The sequence below is a fragment of the Musca domestica genome, unplaced genomic scaffold (genome assembly GCF_030504385.1).
Source record: "Musca domestica strain aabys unplaced genomic scaffold, Musca_domestica.polishedcontigs.V.1.1 8, whole genome shotgun sequence".
In the NCBI taxonomy this organism is placed as follows: Eukaryota; Metazoa; Arthropoda; class Insecta; order Diptera; family Muscidae; genus Musca; species Musca domestica.
In genome coordinates, this window is record NW_026712409.1 from 7,505,038 (window position 1) to 7,525,328 (window position 20,291).

General features: G+C 34.2%; 1 protein-coding gene across 4 annotated transcripts in view; it reads left to right on the forward strand.

Annotated features, from left to right (window-relative positions):
* The window catches only part of LOC101893006 (heme transporter FLVCR2), a 146,765-nt gene that overhangs the window by 52,725 nt on the left and 73,749 nt on the right, over positions 1–20,291 (forward strand). For all 4 annotated transcript variants that reach the window (XM_059130838.1, XM_005178958.4, XM_005178960.4 and 1 more), the window contains one exon: positions 13,183–14,033. In XM_059130838.1, coding sequence (XP_058986821.1) covers positions 13,904–14,033 — 130 coding nt within the window. In that variant the 5' untranslated portion in view covers positions 13,183–13,903. The remainder of the gene's footprint in view (positions 1–13,182; positions 14,034–20,291) is intronic.

The following is a 20,291-nucleotide window of genomic DNA, read 5'->3' on the forward strand; positions in this document are numbered from 1 at the left end:
AAGGTCTTTATGAAGACATCTAAATATAGATGATTTTTTGAAGAGATTTTATAAGAAATATTATTATACAGAAGGCCTATTACAAGATTTCCTGGAATATAAGGCTTTATACTGTCATAGTATCTATAATTTCAATATCCCAAATATTCCTCAGTGTAAACAAAATACACGCAAAGATTTGCATTATTTGTTGATTACCTTTTGTGGGTTTTTACGCAAGTCGACCCTTTAGGGTATAGAATGGTAATTAACATCCATCATTGAAACCGATTTCTATAGATAAAAGCATCTTCCATAACTCTTCCCTAGTTAGGAGAAGTTGTGGAGATTATCTGTTGATAAAAGGTCTTTGAGAAATATTTTAAATACCTTTTGCTAGAACACTATAGGTCCATTTTTAGCAGAATACCTATTAGAAGTTCTCTTTGAATCTATATCCTAACGCAGGTAAATTGTCTCCAACTTTAATGTCCCTATGCAAACATTGCACAGTGTAAGTAAAACTCACAAAAATATGTTTACATTATTTTGTTGATATGTTATATGCATGTGTGTATGATTATTACAACGTTGAGAATATGTCTCGCTCTCACTCTCTCACACTCTCCAGAGCATTAATATAAATATACGAATGCTTAATATTTTCATATCCACATATCTAGCCACATTCATATGTTTCTACATATGTAAATTCATATTACTACTACATCATATGTATGTTTATCAAACAAAATAGTGTATTTGTAAACAACACACCACTTGCTCCAGTTATTCTCGGCTTGGCTCGGCTCTTTGCCACTCACTCAGTCACTCAGTGTCTCACTGTTATTCCCCAGTGACCTTTTCGAGCTATGAATTTCAATAGGGTCGGTAATGTCTTCATTATAATAAAGCTACAAACGTGCGAAGACGTTTCATATTACTCACGGAGAGAAAGAGAGAGAAGGCGAGGGCGGAGAGTACGTGAGAGAGAAGTCAGTGGGTTTTTGAAGAAATCAATGGCAATGTTATGATTTGTGGTTTCATTTATTTTATTCCGTAGGTCAAATGGATAGAGAGAGGGGGTGGGGAGAATGGAAGGAGGCATAATATGTGATTCAATTATATGAGTAGTTTAGTCAATGAGAGGAGAGGCGAGGCGAGGGAGGGTGGAACAAATATCATAAATTAAACTTGACTTAGATTTGGCTAAACATAATTATGTTTAAATGCCTGCCATTGAGCAACCACAGTTTAACTACTAAATATATGACAATTAAATCAAATCTAATGCAGAAGATATGTAGTGGCCATATGATATGTTCGTTTGTCCGTTCATATGTCCGTTTTTATGTCAATAATCCCAGATGAAATTGAAAACGGCAAAAAATTGAAAATATTTATTATTTAAAGATTTTGAACTAAATGTGTCGTCCACTTAATTAAATGTCATATTAGTTTAAATCAACCATAAATAAATAATTTGCTGTGAAATGTGATAATGCCTCGGGCCATGGCTGAATGCATCCATAAACCAATGGATAAACTTTTAATTTTAGTTATTCAAATAAAGTGCAAAGCAATTATGGAAAAAATATGAAATACATATGTAGGTGACATGTGAGTTGGAGCAGTATTCAATACGTTGTATCATAAAGTGTCGAGGGGGCGGTGTGAAAATATAAAAAAGAAGATTTCTCTGAACCACAAAAAAACTATAGGAAGAATTTTTTCGTAGATTACACTGTGCAACAATTTTTTTTCAATTTTAACAGTGAAGTGAAAATAGAGCCAAAAATAAAAAATACGCGTATGGGCGTTTTGGAAGTTTAGCTCAAAAAGTGATCTAAATATAGGGGATAGGTTCCCTCCTCTATCACATTTTTGAATTATTATACCTCCACCATTCTATGGAGGGTATATTAACATTGTCATTTCGTTTGTAACTCCTCGAAATATTCATAATAGACCCCACAAAGTATATATATTTTGGATTAGCGTAAAATTCTAAGACGATCTAGAGATGCCCGTCCGTCTGTCTTTTGTAATCACGCTATCTTTCGAACGAATTGAGATAGAAGGCTAAAATTTTGCATACATCCATAGTTTACCAGTAGGCAGGTTAAGTTCGTAAATGGACCATGTCGGTCCACGTTTTCGTATAACCCCCATATAACAATACCTCCCGATAGTCGGCATTTTGATGATTTTAGCGACATTATTTACCGGAATTATTTCGAATTTTGTATTTGAAGTTCGTAGGTAAGTTTGATAGGTACTACAGCCTATGACAAAAATTTTCGTATGCAGGTCCACGCCTTGGTATAGCCCCCATATAACGGTACCTTCCGATATTCGGTATTTTCATGATTTTAGCAAATTATTTGCCGGAATTATTTCGAATTTCGTATTAGAAGTTCGTAATGGTTACTACAGCCTATGACAAAAATTTTTGTATGCAGGTCTACGTCTTCGTATAGCCCTCTTACAACGGTACCTCCCGATAGTCGGTATTTTGATTATTTCCGCAATTTTTTCACCTGATTCGTTTCAAAGTTCGTTCTGGAAAATCGTAATGGGTACTACAACCTATGGCAAAAAATTTCGTATGCAGGTCCACGTCTTCGTATAGCCACCATATGACGATATTCGGTATTTTGATGATTTCAGCAACTTTATTCACCGGAATCGTTTCAAATTTCGTACTGGAAGATTCTAATGGGTACTACAACCTATGAAAAAAATTTCGTATGCAGGTCCACATCTTCGTTTAGCCCCCATATAACGGTACCTCTAGATATTCAGTATTTTCATGATTTTAGCAACATTATTTACTGGAATTATTTCGAATTTCGTATTTGAAGTTCGTAATGGTTACTACAGTCTATGACAAAAATATTTGTATGCAGGTCTACGTCTTCGTATAACCCCCATATAACGGTTTTCATTTAAGTGGTAGTTTTCGGAATTTTTGGAAACTTTTCAAGTTCCTTCGAAATGCCGGCCAAACTTAGCTGCTTTTTTACTTGTTTTTTTAGTTATATTGAGGTATTCGCTAATATTGCAGATAGCAATACGAGAAATATCTTGGTAGAAAATTGTAACCTTAGGCGAATCACTAATGGAGACTTTTTGGTCATTATACCCTCAGTCATATGATACGGCCAAAACGTGCCTCATCGAAATAACAGTTTTAGACCCTAGGTCTCTTTGGACCAAATCCGTTTCAAGGCATTTGGAATTCGCTTGTCTGTCTGGCTGGCTGGCTGACTGGTACGCACGATAACTCTCGAAGGGAGTATCCGATTTGATCCAAACTTGATACATCGTAATATTATTATCAAACTTAGATCGACTTCGGAAATGAGCAATATCGGTCCACTCCTTCTGGTACCTCCACCACAAAAGGTCGAAATTTTCAAAAAATATATTTTCTGCACAGAAAGAGAAAGGATTATCCGATTTTGCTCCAACTTTACAAATCCAAATATTTGTGTCTTAGCTAGGTCAGGTGCGAAAATGGATAATATTGGTCCACTCTATCAAGTACCTCCCCCACAAAGGGTGAAAATTTTGAATAACAAAGACGACCTTAAAATCCGAAATAGGCATCCGATTCTCTTCAAATTTCACTCACGCCATTATTTTACTAATAAAAGATAATGGGATATATCGGCGCACCCCTTCTGGTACTTCCCCCACAAAGGGTTCAAAAATAAAAAAAATAGCGAAACAACTATCCAACTTTTTTTCAAATCTCACATCTAAACCTTTTTGCTACCGCAAAATCTGTTGATATTTTCTCTTCTCCTTTTGGTACCTCACCCAAAAGGGTCACAATCTCTAATTTCGCCCACAAAGGGTCACAATTTTCTATATCTGCCATAACTTGCCAAACGATCGGCGATCCTATACAAGTTGCTATATCTTAATATTTCTCTTAAGCCAAAATCTGATATGAGTATGTAATTTAACGGATTATGTAATTTCGTATAAAATTGGATATAAATATTTGATTTCCTTAAAATTTTTGCACGTACGAATATTTTTATCTGTATTAGATGAAGTGGAATATTTCGGTTATATCTGGTACCTTACGCATATTTCCACATTTTCCAAAAATTTGCACATATTTCATATAAAGTATAGGAAGTAGATGTAGTCCAAATATGGTACGTTGTAATATTCGTATCAGTCTAAGGTCCGATACGAAATGGACAATATTGGCTAACTGCTTCGGAACCTCCCCCATAAGGGGTCAAAGTTAGAATAAGTATGACTCAAGGCTGGGGGTAAACATCTGTCGGCAAAACCGACTGATTCTATTTTACTCATTTTTCGGAACTTTGATGCAATGAATTTCCTTCATATATAATGGAAAGAGAAATTTCTTTCCTTTGATGACTTATAGTAAAATTTGATAAAGACTATTTTTGCCTTAATGTCTTCCCTCTAAAATTATATTTTTGGGGGGATTTTTGCATAAACTAACATAAAGTACGACGTTAATCCTAAAATGTGTGGTCAATACTTATGAATTTTTGGGATCCATAATAGATTTTAATGGCAAATAATTTTGTAGAATATTTATGCTCCCTCCGAACCCGTTTAAAGGTAGATTTTAACCATATTTGAAAAAAGTGTCTCGTTTTATGATTATTATTTTCAAACATAATAATCCTCGTGTTGTTATCAGTAATATTGCAAAATACACTATATACCAAAAATGCAAGGATTCCAAGAAATCTTGGTAAGAAATTTTCAAAAAAAATGTGGAAGAGGGTAGAACTTGTCCCCTCTATTTAGGTTACTCCGAGATGTAAACGTTCAAAACGCGGATGGACGTGTTTTCTATTGCTGCATTTTTACTATTTCTGTTATTATTGAAAAATTTAATATGTCGTACAGTGTATTAAAAAGGAAGTGTGGGTCCATATGTATAGGTTTAATAATGTCTCCTCTTCAAACAATGGTCCATTGTTTGTTTGCTTAGGTCTATTTCAATTTTTTGCGGTCACTTTTCAATATCCGTCAAGTATGTACACAAATGGGAAACATTCACTTCCATCGAAGATATAATAGAATCTCACAAAATATCTTTTCATTTCTTTATGACCCTTACCATTCCTGGTGTCACAATTTCGCTTTTCTCTCTTGATATTTCTCCCCATTTCATTATGCTCCTGCCCATGTGTTCCGTTTGTAATCACGTTAAGTCCTCTTTAATTTATTATTGTACACACGAACATGACATTTTTAATAAAAATAAGATCATGTGGCAGATTTTTTTTTTATTTTGCTACACATAAATTGTTATTAACTATAACGAATTGTACAAATGGCAGCCAACATAGCCAAGCAGCTGCTTTCCAAAGTAACGTTTATATCTATTGAATGGTTGCAGAGTAAAATAAGTTAATTTAAAGGTTTTAGTTCCTGAATGAATTTTTTGCTAAGATTTTATATGCGCTTTATAAATATTGGATAGTTTCTATATTTCATCTGTAGTTAGATGAGCTCTTAAATACTTCTGTTGCTGAAAGTTGCTCTGAAATAAATCATAGGATCTTTAGGTCTTCAATAAATAATAGTAAATTTGGGTCCGTAACCCTGCCCACAGGTCACCTGTAATCATAAAATATACTCCGCGATGGGTTGTTGTACCTTCTATAGGGGTTTTATATTTAAAATTCGTATAAATAACATACAAACTTAGTGCCTTTACCTGACCGTGATTTAGAATTCGAATTCAGAATTTTTCATCTACTAAAACATCGCTTTCAAAATTTTAGGTCAAATTACCTGCAGGTATGGGCGCTCATTTACTCAAGGAGTGGCATAACTCATAGAATGCGTGTTTTGGGTCAGCAACTTATCTCTATAAAATTTGCATATATCCGTTGAACTCAAGGAGTTACAACCTTTTATACCCTCTGTCATATTACGGGTTTTGTGTGCAGCATTGCTGCTCAATTGATTAGACTAGGCATTGCCGTTATGTTTTGTCTCTGTAATTCATGTGAATGTCTAAATGCTTTGCATATCCGATCCTCACTGAAGTAGGGGTTACAGCCAGTCGAACTCTTTGGATCAAATCCGTTTTAGGGCATTTGGAGTTGATCTAGGGGTATTCGTCTGTCCGTCTAGCTAGTGCACATGATAACTCTCGAAGTGAATATCCGATTTTGTGCAAGATTGGTGCATCATAATAATAATATCAAACTAAGATCGAAGGACAATAACGCTCCACTCCTTCTGATACCTTCTCCACAAAGGGTCAAAATTTACACAGAAAATAATTTTCCGCATAGAAGAAGAAAGAATCATCCAATTTTCTTCAAATTTAACAAATTCCAATATTTGTATCAGTTCGAGGTCAGTTGTGATAATGGACAGTATCAAACCATTCCATCAAGTACCGCCCCACAAAGGGCCAATATTTTGAATAATTATAATTTTTATAAAATACGTAATAAGCATCAGATTCTTTTCAAATTTCACACATCCCAATATTTTTATTAACACAAGATCTGGTGTGACGATGGAATATGTAAGACTACTCCTTCTTGTACCTCCCTCACAACGGGCCAAAAATTTGAAATAATTATATCTGTCATAAAATGCTAAATAAGCATCCGCTTCTCTTTAAATTTCACACATCCCAATATTTCTCCCCCCCCCCCCCAAAAAAAAAAAGGGTCAAAATTTTGAATATCCATGAAGCTCATAAAACACGGAATTAACATCCGATTCCATTCCGACTTGGCACATCTCAATATTTCTATCAACACAAGATCTGTTATAAAGATGGTAGGGATCGAACCATTCCTTGTGGTACCTCACCCACAAAGGGTCGACATTTTGAATAACGAGCATAAAATCCGCAAATCCCATTATTTCTACTAACACAAGATCCGCTGTGAAGATGATATATATCGGTCCACTCCTTCTGGTACCTCCCTCACAAAGGGTCAACATTTTGAATGTCAATGAAGATCATAGAATGCAAAATAAGCATCCGAATATCCTAAACTTTCGCACATCTCAGTATTTCTATTAACACTAACTCTGTTGGGAATATGTTAGATATCGGTCCACTCCTTCTAGTACCTCCCCCACAAAGGGTCAACATTTTGAATAACCATGAAGCTCATAAAACGCGAAACGTGCATCCGATTATTTTAAAACTCAGCACATCCCAATATTGTTATTAACAAAATATTAGGTGTGAAGATGGAATATGTCACACCAATACTTCTGGTACCTTTCCCACAACCAGTCGAACTGATTTCCTTTAAATTTCACACACAACAATATTTCTACTAACGCAAAATCTGGTGTGAAGGTGGAATATATCGGTCGGCTCTTTCTGAAACCTCTCCACAAAAGGTCAACATTTTGAGTAATAAAACCCTCATAAAAGGCGAAATCAGCACCCGATTCATTCTAAACTTAACTTCTTCAAATATTTATACTAACACAAGATCTGCTGAGAATATGATTGTTATGGGCCAACCCCTTCGGTAGCTCCCTCAGAAAGGGTCATAATTTTCAATATTTATATCTCTCATAGCTTGCGAAATAAGTCAGAGATTCTTTTCAAGCGTGGGACATCTTAATATTTCTCTTAACCAGAGATCTGCTATGAAGATGCAATTTATTGGCCTACTCCTTCTGGTACCTCGCCCACAAAATTCTCATAAAAATGTTGCATTTTCTCTGAATTTTTCAATTTCTAATATTTTATTAGTATTAGATGAAGTTGGATACTTCGGTCCACTATTTCAACATTTTTCAAAAATTTTCGTATATCCCATATAAAGTGAAGGAAGTAGTCGATATATATTCAATACTTTTATCGGTCATAACTTACGAATCAAGTCGACGATTCTTGACAACTTGCTAAATCTAAATATTTATCTTAACCAGGCACCTGAGATGAATATGGAATTTATGTAAATTTATGATTTCGCATAAAATTGGATACAAATATTCGATTTCCTTTAAATTTTGCACATACCAATATTTTTATATTTATTAGATGAAGTATGAAAATGGAAAATGGAATACTTCGGTCCGCTATATCTATTACACGCGCATATTTCTACATTTTTCAAAAATTTGCACATGTCATATAAAGTACAGGAAGTAGTCGATATAGTCTAAATCTGGCACGTTGTAATATTTATATCGGTCATAGGTCAGATTCGAATTGGCCAACTGCTTCTGAGCATAACTAAAGGCTAATTTTTACTAATTTTCGTGTATAAGAACGATTTCTAATAAAGAGTTGCCAAATGTTAATTGTATTCGATTTTTGTACGCTCTGGAACAGAAGTGTTTTCATATGTCTTCTGCCCGTAAAATACATTTTTAATAGGTCTTCAACAAATAGATTAAATTGTATTTAATTTGTGATTTTCTGCAATTTTAGAGATATTTCCTCTCTACCTTATATCTCTTTTTTTCTCTATTCCATGTACTCCCTTCCTGGTTAATCTTTGAATATCCATGATCTCTGCGAACTTTGCCTTGAAATCAATCACAATCCAGACAGGCTAATTAATGTATTCGTATATCTCAATTTAACCTTTTTTATGGATTTTTCCATTTCATGTTCAACTTGTCATTCGTTTGACAACTCAATCAAACTGACGTCATCAAATCTCAGTTTCTTTCAGGTCATTATATCAATAATCACTTGGGTGATTATTTCTTGAGATCTTGTTAACGGCTTGCTAACTTAAATACTTCGTACAAAACAAATGAGAATATTCCCAAGGGTTATTCGATTGTCAATCCCATAAATCAAAATTAGCCATTTCCTTAACTGATTAGAAACTCAGAGTTACCACAATTAAAAAAACAGAAGCAATTATACTCCTCGCCTGACTGTGGATATTGCAAAAAAAAATAATAAAAATAATTGATTTACATATGATAAATAAAACGTAAAGTTAGCAGACAGTGGGACTTTATTATAAGGAACAATTTTGAGTTGCAAATTTTGTATACAATTTTTACAGAGCTCATTTATTGTCTTATGAAGTGAAACTTTGGTAAAAACAATTTTATTCAAATAAATTATTTTCCATTTCATATTTTCATAGAAAAACAATCCAGCCGATTTCTTTCCGATTAAAATATTAACAAGTCAAATAGTATCAGTCGATTTTTTTTTTTTTTTCGAACGTTCCCACGCCTCACATTCCCACCCCTGCCGACCGAGGGGGCGACCTCCCTTTTCTTTCGCGTACACATCATGATCCGCATCATAATGGGAATTCAGTAGGAAATTGAAAACCAGCTACAGTATCTAATTCATCAGCTAGTTTGTCAAATAATAAAACATGTATGTTAATTGTTTAAAAATAAAATTATTCTAGATTTAATAACTTCTAAACTCATACAAAAATCTACATTACAATACACAGAATTAAAGTCAACACACATTTTATTAAGAGGTTCGCCCATTGAATAATTCGTGCGGTGAAAATCAGTATATATATTTGATATTTTGAACATAAAATTTCACTATTTAATATAGATGTTTTTAACCAAGTTTCGGAGAAAACCAATACATTATAATTGAAACCAATGCTATCAGTATATAAACTGGTTAATTTTGTATTAAGCCCCCTCACATTCTGATAGCAAATAGAAAATGAGTCATTTAGTTTTTTGGCGCCGAATCTGGTCTAAGAGGCAAATGCGCTAAATTATCGGATCTCTCCACAAATTCTTTAATAAATGCCCTAGCAGGCCAAAATTCTTTTAAAATCAACTGTACAAAAAAACTTTCAGGCACAACGATTTTGAAGGAAGATCTACTTTCAGAAAATGCAGATCGGAGCTTATAGCATCTCAAAAAGTAATCTCCCTCAATTTTTGATTTTATATAATACAGATATATACCACCAGCCCTGAGTTATAATTATTCTAACTATTGGCCTTTATGGTGGAGGTTCCGCAGCAGTTGGCCAATATTAATATTGTCAAATTCCTATCTGACCTAAGACTAATAAAAATATTACAACGTGCCAGATTTGGGCTATATCGACTACTTCCTATGCTTATATAAATAAGATATGTGCGAATTTTTAAAAAATGTGGAAATATGCCTGTCGTACCCGATATAGCGGACCGAAACATTTCCCTTCATCTAATACAGTAAAACAAGTTAAAAAGTATCAGTCGGTTCTGCCGACAGATGTATACCCCCAGCCTTGAATTATGGCTATTTAAACTCTTGACCCTTTAAGGAGAAGGTTCCCAAGCGGTCGACTAATTCGTATCTGACCTAAATTTGATGTAAATATTACAAAGAGCCATATTTGGACTATATCGTCTACTTTCCATACTTTATATGGGATATGTGCAAACATTTTTGAAAAATGTCGAAATAGTCGTGAGGTACCAGATATAGCGAACTGACGTATTCCACATTCATACTTCATCTAATACAGATAAAAATATTGGTACGCGCAAAATTTGAAGGAAATCGAACATTTATATCCAAATTAATGCGCAATGATAAATTCCGATTAATTCCATACCCATTTCAGGTTTCTGGTTAAAAAACAATATTGGGATATATCAAGTTGTATAGAATCGCCGACTTGTTTCGCAAGTTATGACAGATATAATATGTGAAATTGTGACCCCTTGTAGGTGAGGTACCAGAAGGGGTTGGCAGATATCTATCATCTTCACAACAGATGTTGTGTTAGCAAAAATGTTAGGATGTGTGAAATTTGAAGAGAGTTGGATGCTTATTTCGCTTTCTTTGAGCGTTTTGCTTTTCAAAATTTTGACCCTTTGTGGAGGAGGTACCAGAAGGAGTGGGCCGATATATCCAATACTCATACCAGACCTTGGATTAGTAAAAATATTGTGATGTGTGTAATTTAAAGAGAACCGGATACTTATTTCGGATTTTATGATCGTTTTGGTTATTCAAAATTTTGACCCTTTGTGGGGGAGGTACCAGAAGGAATGGTTCGATCTCTACCATGCTTAAAACAGATCTTGTGTTGATGGAAATATTAAGATGTGACAAGTTTGAAGGGCATCGGATATTTATTTCGTGTTTTTTTTTGTGAGCTCTGTGTATATTCAAAATTTTGACCCTTTTTGGGGGAGATACCCGAAGGAATCGACCGATATATCTCATTTTCTAAGCAGACCCTTTGTTTATAATAATATTTTGATCCGTGTAATTTGGACACAATCGGAATCTCACATCATATTTTATAAGAGTTAAAACTATTAAAAATTTAAACCCTCGATTTGTTCTTCATTTTCGCACCTGACTTAGCCCTGATGCAAATACTAGGGTTTGCAAAGTTGGAAACAAAATTAGATTATCTTTTCTGTTTCTCCGCAGCCATTTTTTTTTTTTTTTTTGAAAATATTTAATTTTTTTGGGGGAGGTACCAGAAGGTGTGGACCGATCTTGCCCATCTCTGAAATCGATCTAAGTTTGATAATAATATTGCGATGCACCAAGTTAGGACCAAATCAGATGCTCCCTTCGAAAGTTATCATTCGCACCAGCCAGACAGACGGATAGACGTACGGACATCGCTAGATCGACTCCAAATGTCCTGAAACGGATTTGGTCCAAAGAGATTTCGATAGTGCACAGTTTGCCCATATCAAATGATATATACCCTCTCTAACCATATGATTGAGGGTATAGAAATCTACTACATATATACAGATCAGAGATGGGAACCTGTTTTCAAAGAAGGTAAATTTTTCAAGGTCTGCAGCCAAAATGTTTGCGTGTCCAATGCTTTAATATATCCTCCAGAATATTTTCGCGATAATATTCGTCATTTATTCTGATGCCACGGTCGATTAATAAGAGCGGAGAGCGACCATTGGCTGTTATGGCGGCCCACACCATCACCATGGCCGGCGCTTGAGTTCTGGTGGCCAACCGAAGGTGTACATTTTAAGCTGACCTTTTTGGCAAGTAAACACGATAATTTTGTTTGTTTACAAACTGCTGGACAAGGAATGTTTTCTCATTGGAGATCGCTGAAAACCAAATTCGGCAGTTCACCACTTCCGGCCAAGCGAAACAACTCTTTAGCTCTTTTGAGTCTATTTTCTTTCTGCTGCGGTGTAAGTTCTTGCACTTTTTTAAAATTTCAATGGCTTTACCCCGAGCTCATTTTTTAATATTTACCGAATGGAATATTGCGATATGTTCAGCTCACTAGTCATTTTTCGGCCACTGCGACGCGGGTTTCGATCAAGTCGCTTCTTTACTTTTCGAACCATTTCCGCTGATGTTGCTGCTTTCTTCTGTCCAATTTCTTGACATCCGGCTACTCTACCAGTATCACATTCACGGTAACGAGCGATGGTACGAGACCCAAAAGATTTATTCACATTTAAATGCTGGAGTGCTCTAACGATAGCCACTGGTTTTCCAGGCAAATATTAAGAAATCGGACTATTACGCTTGAATTCCATCACCAATAATTTTTTTTCTGGGAAGTTCTCACCAAAATACTCTTGTACGCTTGTAAACAATATCATGATCTGTCACTGTAATAATTTTAACAGCTGTCGGACGAGTGGTTTAGAAATGACAGCAGTCTGAAGTTGGTTGCAGTTTTTTCATCCCCCCTGTATTATTATTTGAAATGACTTTATCTTGATTTAATTGTACCTAGCTGAGACCCAGAAATTGTTACTTTCTATAAATGCAGATTCTGACGGAATTTATCCATGTTTTTATATATAATAATTCAGTTCAGGGAAATACAATCCTTCAATATCAGGGCCTCAATTTTTGTTCTATAAAAATATGAAAGAAATTTTCGCTGAAGCAAAGAGATATGAAATTGAAATTTTTAAAAAGTTAATATTTTTCCATTTCATGTCTTGATAGAACAGAAATCCAGATAATTAGAAATCCAACAAAACTTAAAATTAATAAAAATTTATCGCTCCCATGAAAGTCGTAATATCCAAGATTGACTGTACAAACAAATGCTTTTCAGTAACAGTGCATTTTTTATTACACAGACCTTTCCCTTCTTCTCTTCTCCTCTCTCTCCCCCCTTCTCTTTCTCCATATGTAATATGAAAATAATTATAATAGTTAATGAAAGAAAAAACAACGATATATAAATTTATTCAATAGATTTCCGGTCTTTTCTTTTTTGTTTTTTTTTTCACTTTCAGATCCACTTATGCTACGCTAGGATAGAAAAGAGAAAACACGAACCCCATCAGTATTAACTTGGCCAGTGATTGTGACAGATGTGCAGCAGCATCCAATATTTGTAATGATTACTTGAAATATTTGCATACAACAATAACAGCAATAACATACAACAACTCGCCAGGGGAGAAAACATCTACAGGACCCACAAGGTGTACCGCCGACGTCAATTAATAATACAGCTGCCCAGGTGAAAACCTCCAATCCCCAGACACACACACATTCTTCAAACGCACATCAGCGACAGCAGCATTCATTCTTCACTACGGCCAGTTGTTGGAGGCCAAGTTCAGCTGCAGCAACTATCCAACTGCCACAGAGAAGCTCAAATAACATTCGCAACGAATGAAATCTTTTTTAAAGAATCCTGGCACAGAGAAAAACACATCCAATTCCATTTTCATGTGGTAACAGTTCTGTTGGCTGGTCCATTACCTGAAGGCGCGCTCACCTACCCACACACAACCATACAAGTGTGAGTTACACCTCTCACATACATTCCTTGGAAGTTGCAGTAAAATAATAATAGCCAAAGTGAAAGGAAATTAAGAAAACAGCGTTTCCCGTCAGCATCATCAGAGACGACGACCGGGACGGGCCAAGCAGCCTTCAAGCCAGCCATCCAGTCAACCCACCCATCCATCCATCAGCCAATAGTCTTGGCGACTTGGCTCCATCATAATGGATTTGAAAACCTCAAGTATAAGTGAAATATCTGATCCATATATACCCTCAAGCAAATCAACGGATCTAATAAAGCCAAAGGATGCACTGGAGAAGGAAGCATCGTCCACAGCACCGAATAATGAAGGTAATAATGGATGATAAGAAGAAGAAAGCTTATGTATAAAGAGAGAAATATGAGTAAATCATGGGAATGATAGGGGCAGGTGGGGAGAGAAATACCAGTTGTACCATATTCTAATTGCCACCTTCATAGGAAAAGGTGAAAGAGTGTAGGAATGAGAAGGAAGGGTAAGGGAGGGGGGTTTCTTAGCATTTTCTGCCTTTACTCCAATGAATAATTTTTTTTAGAGAAAAATCTACATTTTATCCTTTGATAACAAGACCCATGGGGGAGGCTTAAGCATCTGAAAGTCTCACAGTGGAGTTTTTGCAAAACTTTGGCCAAGGAAGCGTCTTAAGGAAGTATCTTTTGGAAGGACTTGAGCTGTAATTACTACGACTTAATTGACTGTAAGGATTGTTTTAATTTTGCATTTTTAAATAGGATACAGCTCTGAAGAGGCTTTGAGTAGGTTCAATTAAGAGTCTTCGAAGGAAGCCATTTCATCGGAAGGGTATTCTAGCCCGGAAGAAATCAAAATAAAAGAGCTCAGGCTCAAATCGATTGGAAAATTTGTCCAAAATCCTGGCAATAACTAAAATCAGGAGGACATTCTTATACAAGGACCCATATTGAAAAATTTTTGCTAGAAGCGTTTCTACATAAGGGCTCAAAAAAAAACAAAATTTTTGGAGAAATTAAATACGACTATACCCCAAAAAATATCGGAAATCGGGATTTTTTCTTATGTGGGGACTATACAAAACTTGGACCGACATGGCTCATTTTTTTAGGCAATGATTCTTAAGGCTCAAAAAAAAACAAAATTTTGGAGAAATTAAATACGACTGTACCCCAAAAAATATCGGAAATCGGAATTTTCCCTTATATAGGGACTATAAAAAAATTGGACCGACATGGCAATGATTCTTAAGTGATTTCTTAAAGTAAACCAAAGTTCTCCATAAGTTTTTAAAGCATTATGTTATTAAATGTTAGGGCCTCTATGACCAAGGCTATATAAAAGCCTTCAAGAGGCTTAGGCCAAACCCAAACCTTTTGGGACAAACGTTTGAAGACTTTTAAATAGCCTTGACCATAGAGACCCAAACCAGAAAATCTTCTGAGGTTTTGATCTAAAAACCAAGTACTATCAAATCGACCTGAAATTTTACACAATCCAAAAAGTAAAATTATAAAAAAAAAATTTAAAAATTATCGGACAGGTTTACCGACAGATGTATATCCTCAGCCAATGATCGTTTATTTTTTAGTCAATGATTCTTGAATGATTTCTAGAAGTAAACTAAAGTTCTCCACAAGTGCTTAAAGCTTTATGTTATTAAAAGTTGGAGCATCTTTGGTCAGGGCTATATAAGAGCCTTCAAAAGGCTTGGGCCAAAGAGACCCCAACATTTAATAACAAACCGTTTGGGCCAAACCTTTTGAAGGCTTTTATATAGCCTTGACCAAAAATGTTCCAACTTTTAATAACATAAGGCTTTAAAAACTTGTGGAGAACTTTAGTTTACTTCTACAAAATCATTCAAGAATCATTGACTAAAAAATGAACGATCATTGGCTGAGGATATACATTTTTGGCGCGTGCTGAGTCCTGTTGGAATGTCCAAGGTCTGCGGCCAAAATGTTTGTGTGTGTCCAAGGGTTCAATACACCCTCCAGAATATTTTCGCGATAATATTTGGCATTTATTCTGATGCCACGCTCGATTAATACGAGCAGAGAGCGACCATCGGCTGTTACGGCGACCTACACCATCACCATGACCGGCGCTTGAGTTCTGGTGTCTGGTGGCCAACCGAAGGTGCACATTTTCAGATGACCTTTTCGGCAAGTAAACGCGATCATTTTGTTTGCTGGACAACGAACAAACTGCTGGACAACGAATGTTTTCTCATCGGAGAAACCAAAATTCGGCAGTTCATCATTTTCGGCCAAAAGAAGCAAGTCTTTAGCTCTTTTGAGTCTATTTTCTCTCAGTTGCGGTGTAAGTTCTTGCACTTTTTGGAATTTCAATGGCTTTACCCCGAGCTCATTTTTCAATATTTGCCGAATGCCAGCTCACGAGCCACTGTGACGCGGGTTTCGATCAACTCGCTTCTTTACTTTTCGAACTATTTCTGCTGATGTTGCTGTTTTCTTCCGTCCACTTCCTTGACGTCGGCCTACGCTACCAGTTTCACGAGCTAGGTAACGAGCGATGGTACGAGACACGAGAAATCACACTATCCCGCTTTAATTCCATCACGAATAACTTTTTTTTCTGGAAAATTCTCACCAAAATCCTTTTGTGCGCTTGTAAACAATATAATGAGCTGTCACTGGAATAATTTTAACAGCTGTCGGACGAGTGGCTTAGAAATGACTTCAGTCTGAAGTTGGTTGCAGTTTTTTCATATCACCTTGTATTTTAGGTATACAGGGTGATAGCCGGATCCCAAAGAATTTTTATCAAAAATTTCAAAATTTTTGGAAAAGGGAGAACTTCTCCTCGCTATTTAGTTTTCTCTGCGATATAAAATTTCAAAACGCTGATACATGTGTCTTCTATTTTTTAGCTCTTATTTGATAATCTGCTGGGGGTTTCCTGTAAATATTGAAAAAATGAATTTTGTCGCACAGTGTAATTACATATTAGAATATTCTTCCCATTGACATTTTAATCCGTATCTCCTGTTTATCTAAAAAATAAAAATCTCCCCTATTTATCTTCTTTGCTCTTGATATTTGCCTAATTTTACATTTCCCAACCACTGTTCTCTCACTCCACCCCTTGAGAAGTGTTATTTTTCCATTTCATAACATTTTCCCTTTTCTGCCGCCGATGTGTTGGTTTCGCTCAATTTGTCCCATTCACCCAGGCCGAGTGTTTTTATGTTTGAACAAAACTTGACCTGAGCAAAGACGGCCAGAAACAAAAACAAAACAAAAAAAGGCAACAAAACGCTCATCACCATCGTTCATGGTGATGATGTCGCAGTCGTTGTCATCAGTGTAGCAGCAGCTATTATCTGGTTGTACCTCAACGCCATGGCATCTTTTGTTCCTTTCGTTTTTTTTTTTTTCTTTCTTTCTTTCTTTACTTTCGGTTTTCCGAGGAAATCAAAAAGCACTTGACCTTACCTTTTTGTGCGAGATGTAATCTTTCTTTTTCCCCATGCAAGCCTAGCAGAGTGAGCCAACTAGCAAGACAACAACACAAACAGCCATAGAAACAAATACAAGCAACTGTGATGTACAACGTCACCTTCACCATGGGCAAAGGTGGTGGTGTGGCAATCTTTTTATGACTGCTGCATACTTTTAGGCTACTACAAAATAAACATTGTGCCAAAAATAGCATCATAACCATATGGTTAGTAGTTGTGGTGCAGTTCTGTAAGAAAAAACAATGATAAAAAACAAAATATTTAGAAAACGAAAAATACGAAAACATTTATAAATTATTGACAATTTTTAAATTTTTTAATTTTTAATTTTTTTTTAAATTTTTAAAATTTTAAAATTTATTGTTTTTATAGAAATTAAATGAACCATTGTTTATTGAAATATTTGTCAAAACGTTAAAAGATTTATCGAGCCCAAAACGAGGTGGATATTTCTCATATTTCAATACAGGTTTGCAGTATATATCAGACTTTAATAAAGGCTACGAAGCTCAAGGACATTTTTAGTCTCAACAGTGAGTTTTTAAGGACTTTCTTTGCTATAACTGTGGAGTATATTTCAATGACTTTCAGATCCGTAAATGTGGAATTTATTAAAACTACGATTTCAAGGACTTTTAAATCATATTCTATGTTTTTTAATGTTTTTCAACACCTCCATTTGTCAAAAAAAAAATTAAAAAAAACCTAGAATATGATTTGAAAGTCCTTGAAAACGTAATTTTAACAAATTCCACGAGGAATTCTAAACCTATTTTCCAGGACTTCATTTACCATGAGTGGGGATTTTTTTAAAACATTTTTCAGGACTTTCTTAGTCTTAAAAGTGAATTTTTAAGGACTTCCTTGATCACAAATGATTTGTTTAAAAAATCTTTTGGATTGTCTTTTAAGGACATTACAACTGGAATTTTTCAAAAATATTTTTTCAAGGACTTCCCTAGAATTTTTAAAGAATATTATTTTTTCAAGAATATCCTTTGCTCCAAATATTTTTTTCAAGGACTTCTTTTGCCATAAATGTGTTTTTTTTTTGTATTTTTCCAAGGACTACCTTAGACTTAAAGAAACGTGGATTTTTACAATTTTTTCAAGAAATTTCAAGAAATTTCTTTGGCCATAAATGAGATTTTTTAAAATATACTATTTATTCAGGAACATCCTTAGCCAGGAATATTTTTTTTCAATTTTTTTTCACGGACTTATTTCCAAGAAACGTGAATTTTAAACATTTGTTCAAGATCTTTGAGGGCTATAAACTTGTATGTTTTTAAGAACTTCCTTGGGCATAAATAAGATTTTTTTAAAAAAGTACTATTTACTCAAGAACATCTTTAGGCAAGAACATTTTTTTTTAATATTGTTTCAAAAAACTTCCTTTGCCATAAATTTGGATTTTCCGATATTTTCCCAAGGACAAGGATTTTTTCAATTATTTTTCAAGAATTTCCGTTATCATTAACATGGATTTTTTAAAATATCTTTCTAGGACATTCAGAGCTATAAATTTGTATTTTTTCAAGAACTTCCTTAGCCATAAATAAGATTTTTTTTTGCAAAAAATATTTTTTAAAAAACATTCCCAGCCATCAATATTTGTCCAACGACTTCCTTTGCTATAAATGTGGATTTTTAAGAAAATATCTTTCTAGGACATTCAGAGCTATAAATTTGTATTTTTTCAAGAACTTCCTTAGCCATAAAAAAGAAATTTTTTTGCAAAAAAATATTGTTTAAAGAACATTCCCAGCCATGAATATTTTTTTCAACTACTTCCTTTCCTATAAATGTGGATTTTTAAGAAAATATCTTTCAAAGACCTACATTAGCCTTAAAATTAATAAATCAAAATCAAAAAAATAAATCTTTTAGATTTTAATTTTTTAAAATATATTTTAAGGATATTTCTTCAAGGACTTCCTTGTCATAATGAGACTTTTTTTAAATATATTTTTTCTATTTTCAAGAGCCTCCTGCGCCATGATTTTTTAAAGGATTTCCTTTGCCGTAAATGTGGATTTTTTTAATGTTTTTTTCTAAGGACAGCCTTAGACTTAAAAGATATTTAGTTTTCAAAGACTTCCTTTCCCGTGGATTTTTTTATTTTTTAAAAGAAATATCTAGGATTTTTCTAATATTTTCATAGACATTTTAGCCTTTTTTTTTTGGATTTTATATAAATAAAATTTTTCACGAAATCTCCTGTTCTTTTTTTTGGATATTTTAATTAACTTTTATAGAAATCATTTTTTTTAAATACTATTCAAAGTCTTTAAAAAAAACAATGTTTTTTCATACCCCCAGCCATATGGCCACAGAGGGTATATAACATTTGATACGTCCAAAACGTACCTCATAAAAATAACGGTTTTCGAGCCTAAGTTTCTTTGTGCCAAATCCGTTTGATAATATTTGGGGTGTCGATCAAGGGGTGCTGGTCCGCCCGTCCATCTGGTCGGTGCGCATAACTCTCGAATGGAGTATTCGATATGGTCCAAACTTGGCACATTGTAATCACATTTGACCCAGAAATGGGTCAAAATGTTGAATAATTATGACTCTCATAAAATACGAAATAAAAATTCGATTCTGTTCAAATTTCACACTTCGCAATATTTTTGCAAAAAAAAAAAAACTATTTTTAAATAATCGTAGATTTTTTAAATATTTTTTTTTTTTTTTTTTGAAAATATATACGATTTTTCAATGATAAATATTTCCAATGACTTTTTTTAAAACAAATCTAGGATTTTCAAGGAATTTTATTTTAATTTGAAATTAAATTTTAAAATTTAACAAAAATATTTTAAAATATAAATTTTTTATAATTTTTTTTTTTAACTTTTTAAATAATAAATAAATAATAAAGTCTAAAAGACTATTTTAAAATAAGATATCTTTTAGTCGCTTTTCTACATTTTTCACCTTCCACATAGTTATATAATAAAATGCTCACTAGTCATGCTACTCCAAAAAAATATAACAAAAAACTGCAATTTTATTCAAAATCACTTTCTCACTTTTTCCCTCTAACCAGCAATAAAATAAGTATTTTAACTTAGAAAACTTTGGCTGAACTTTCCTTCACCTAAAA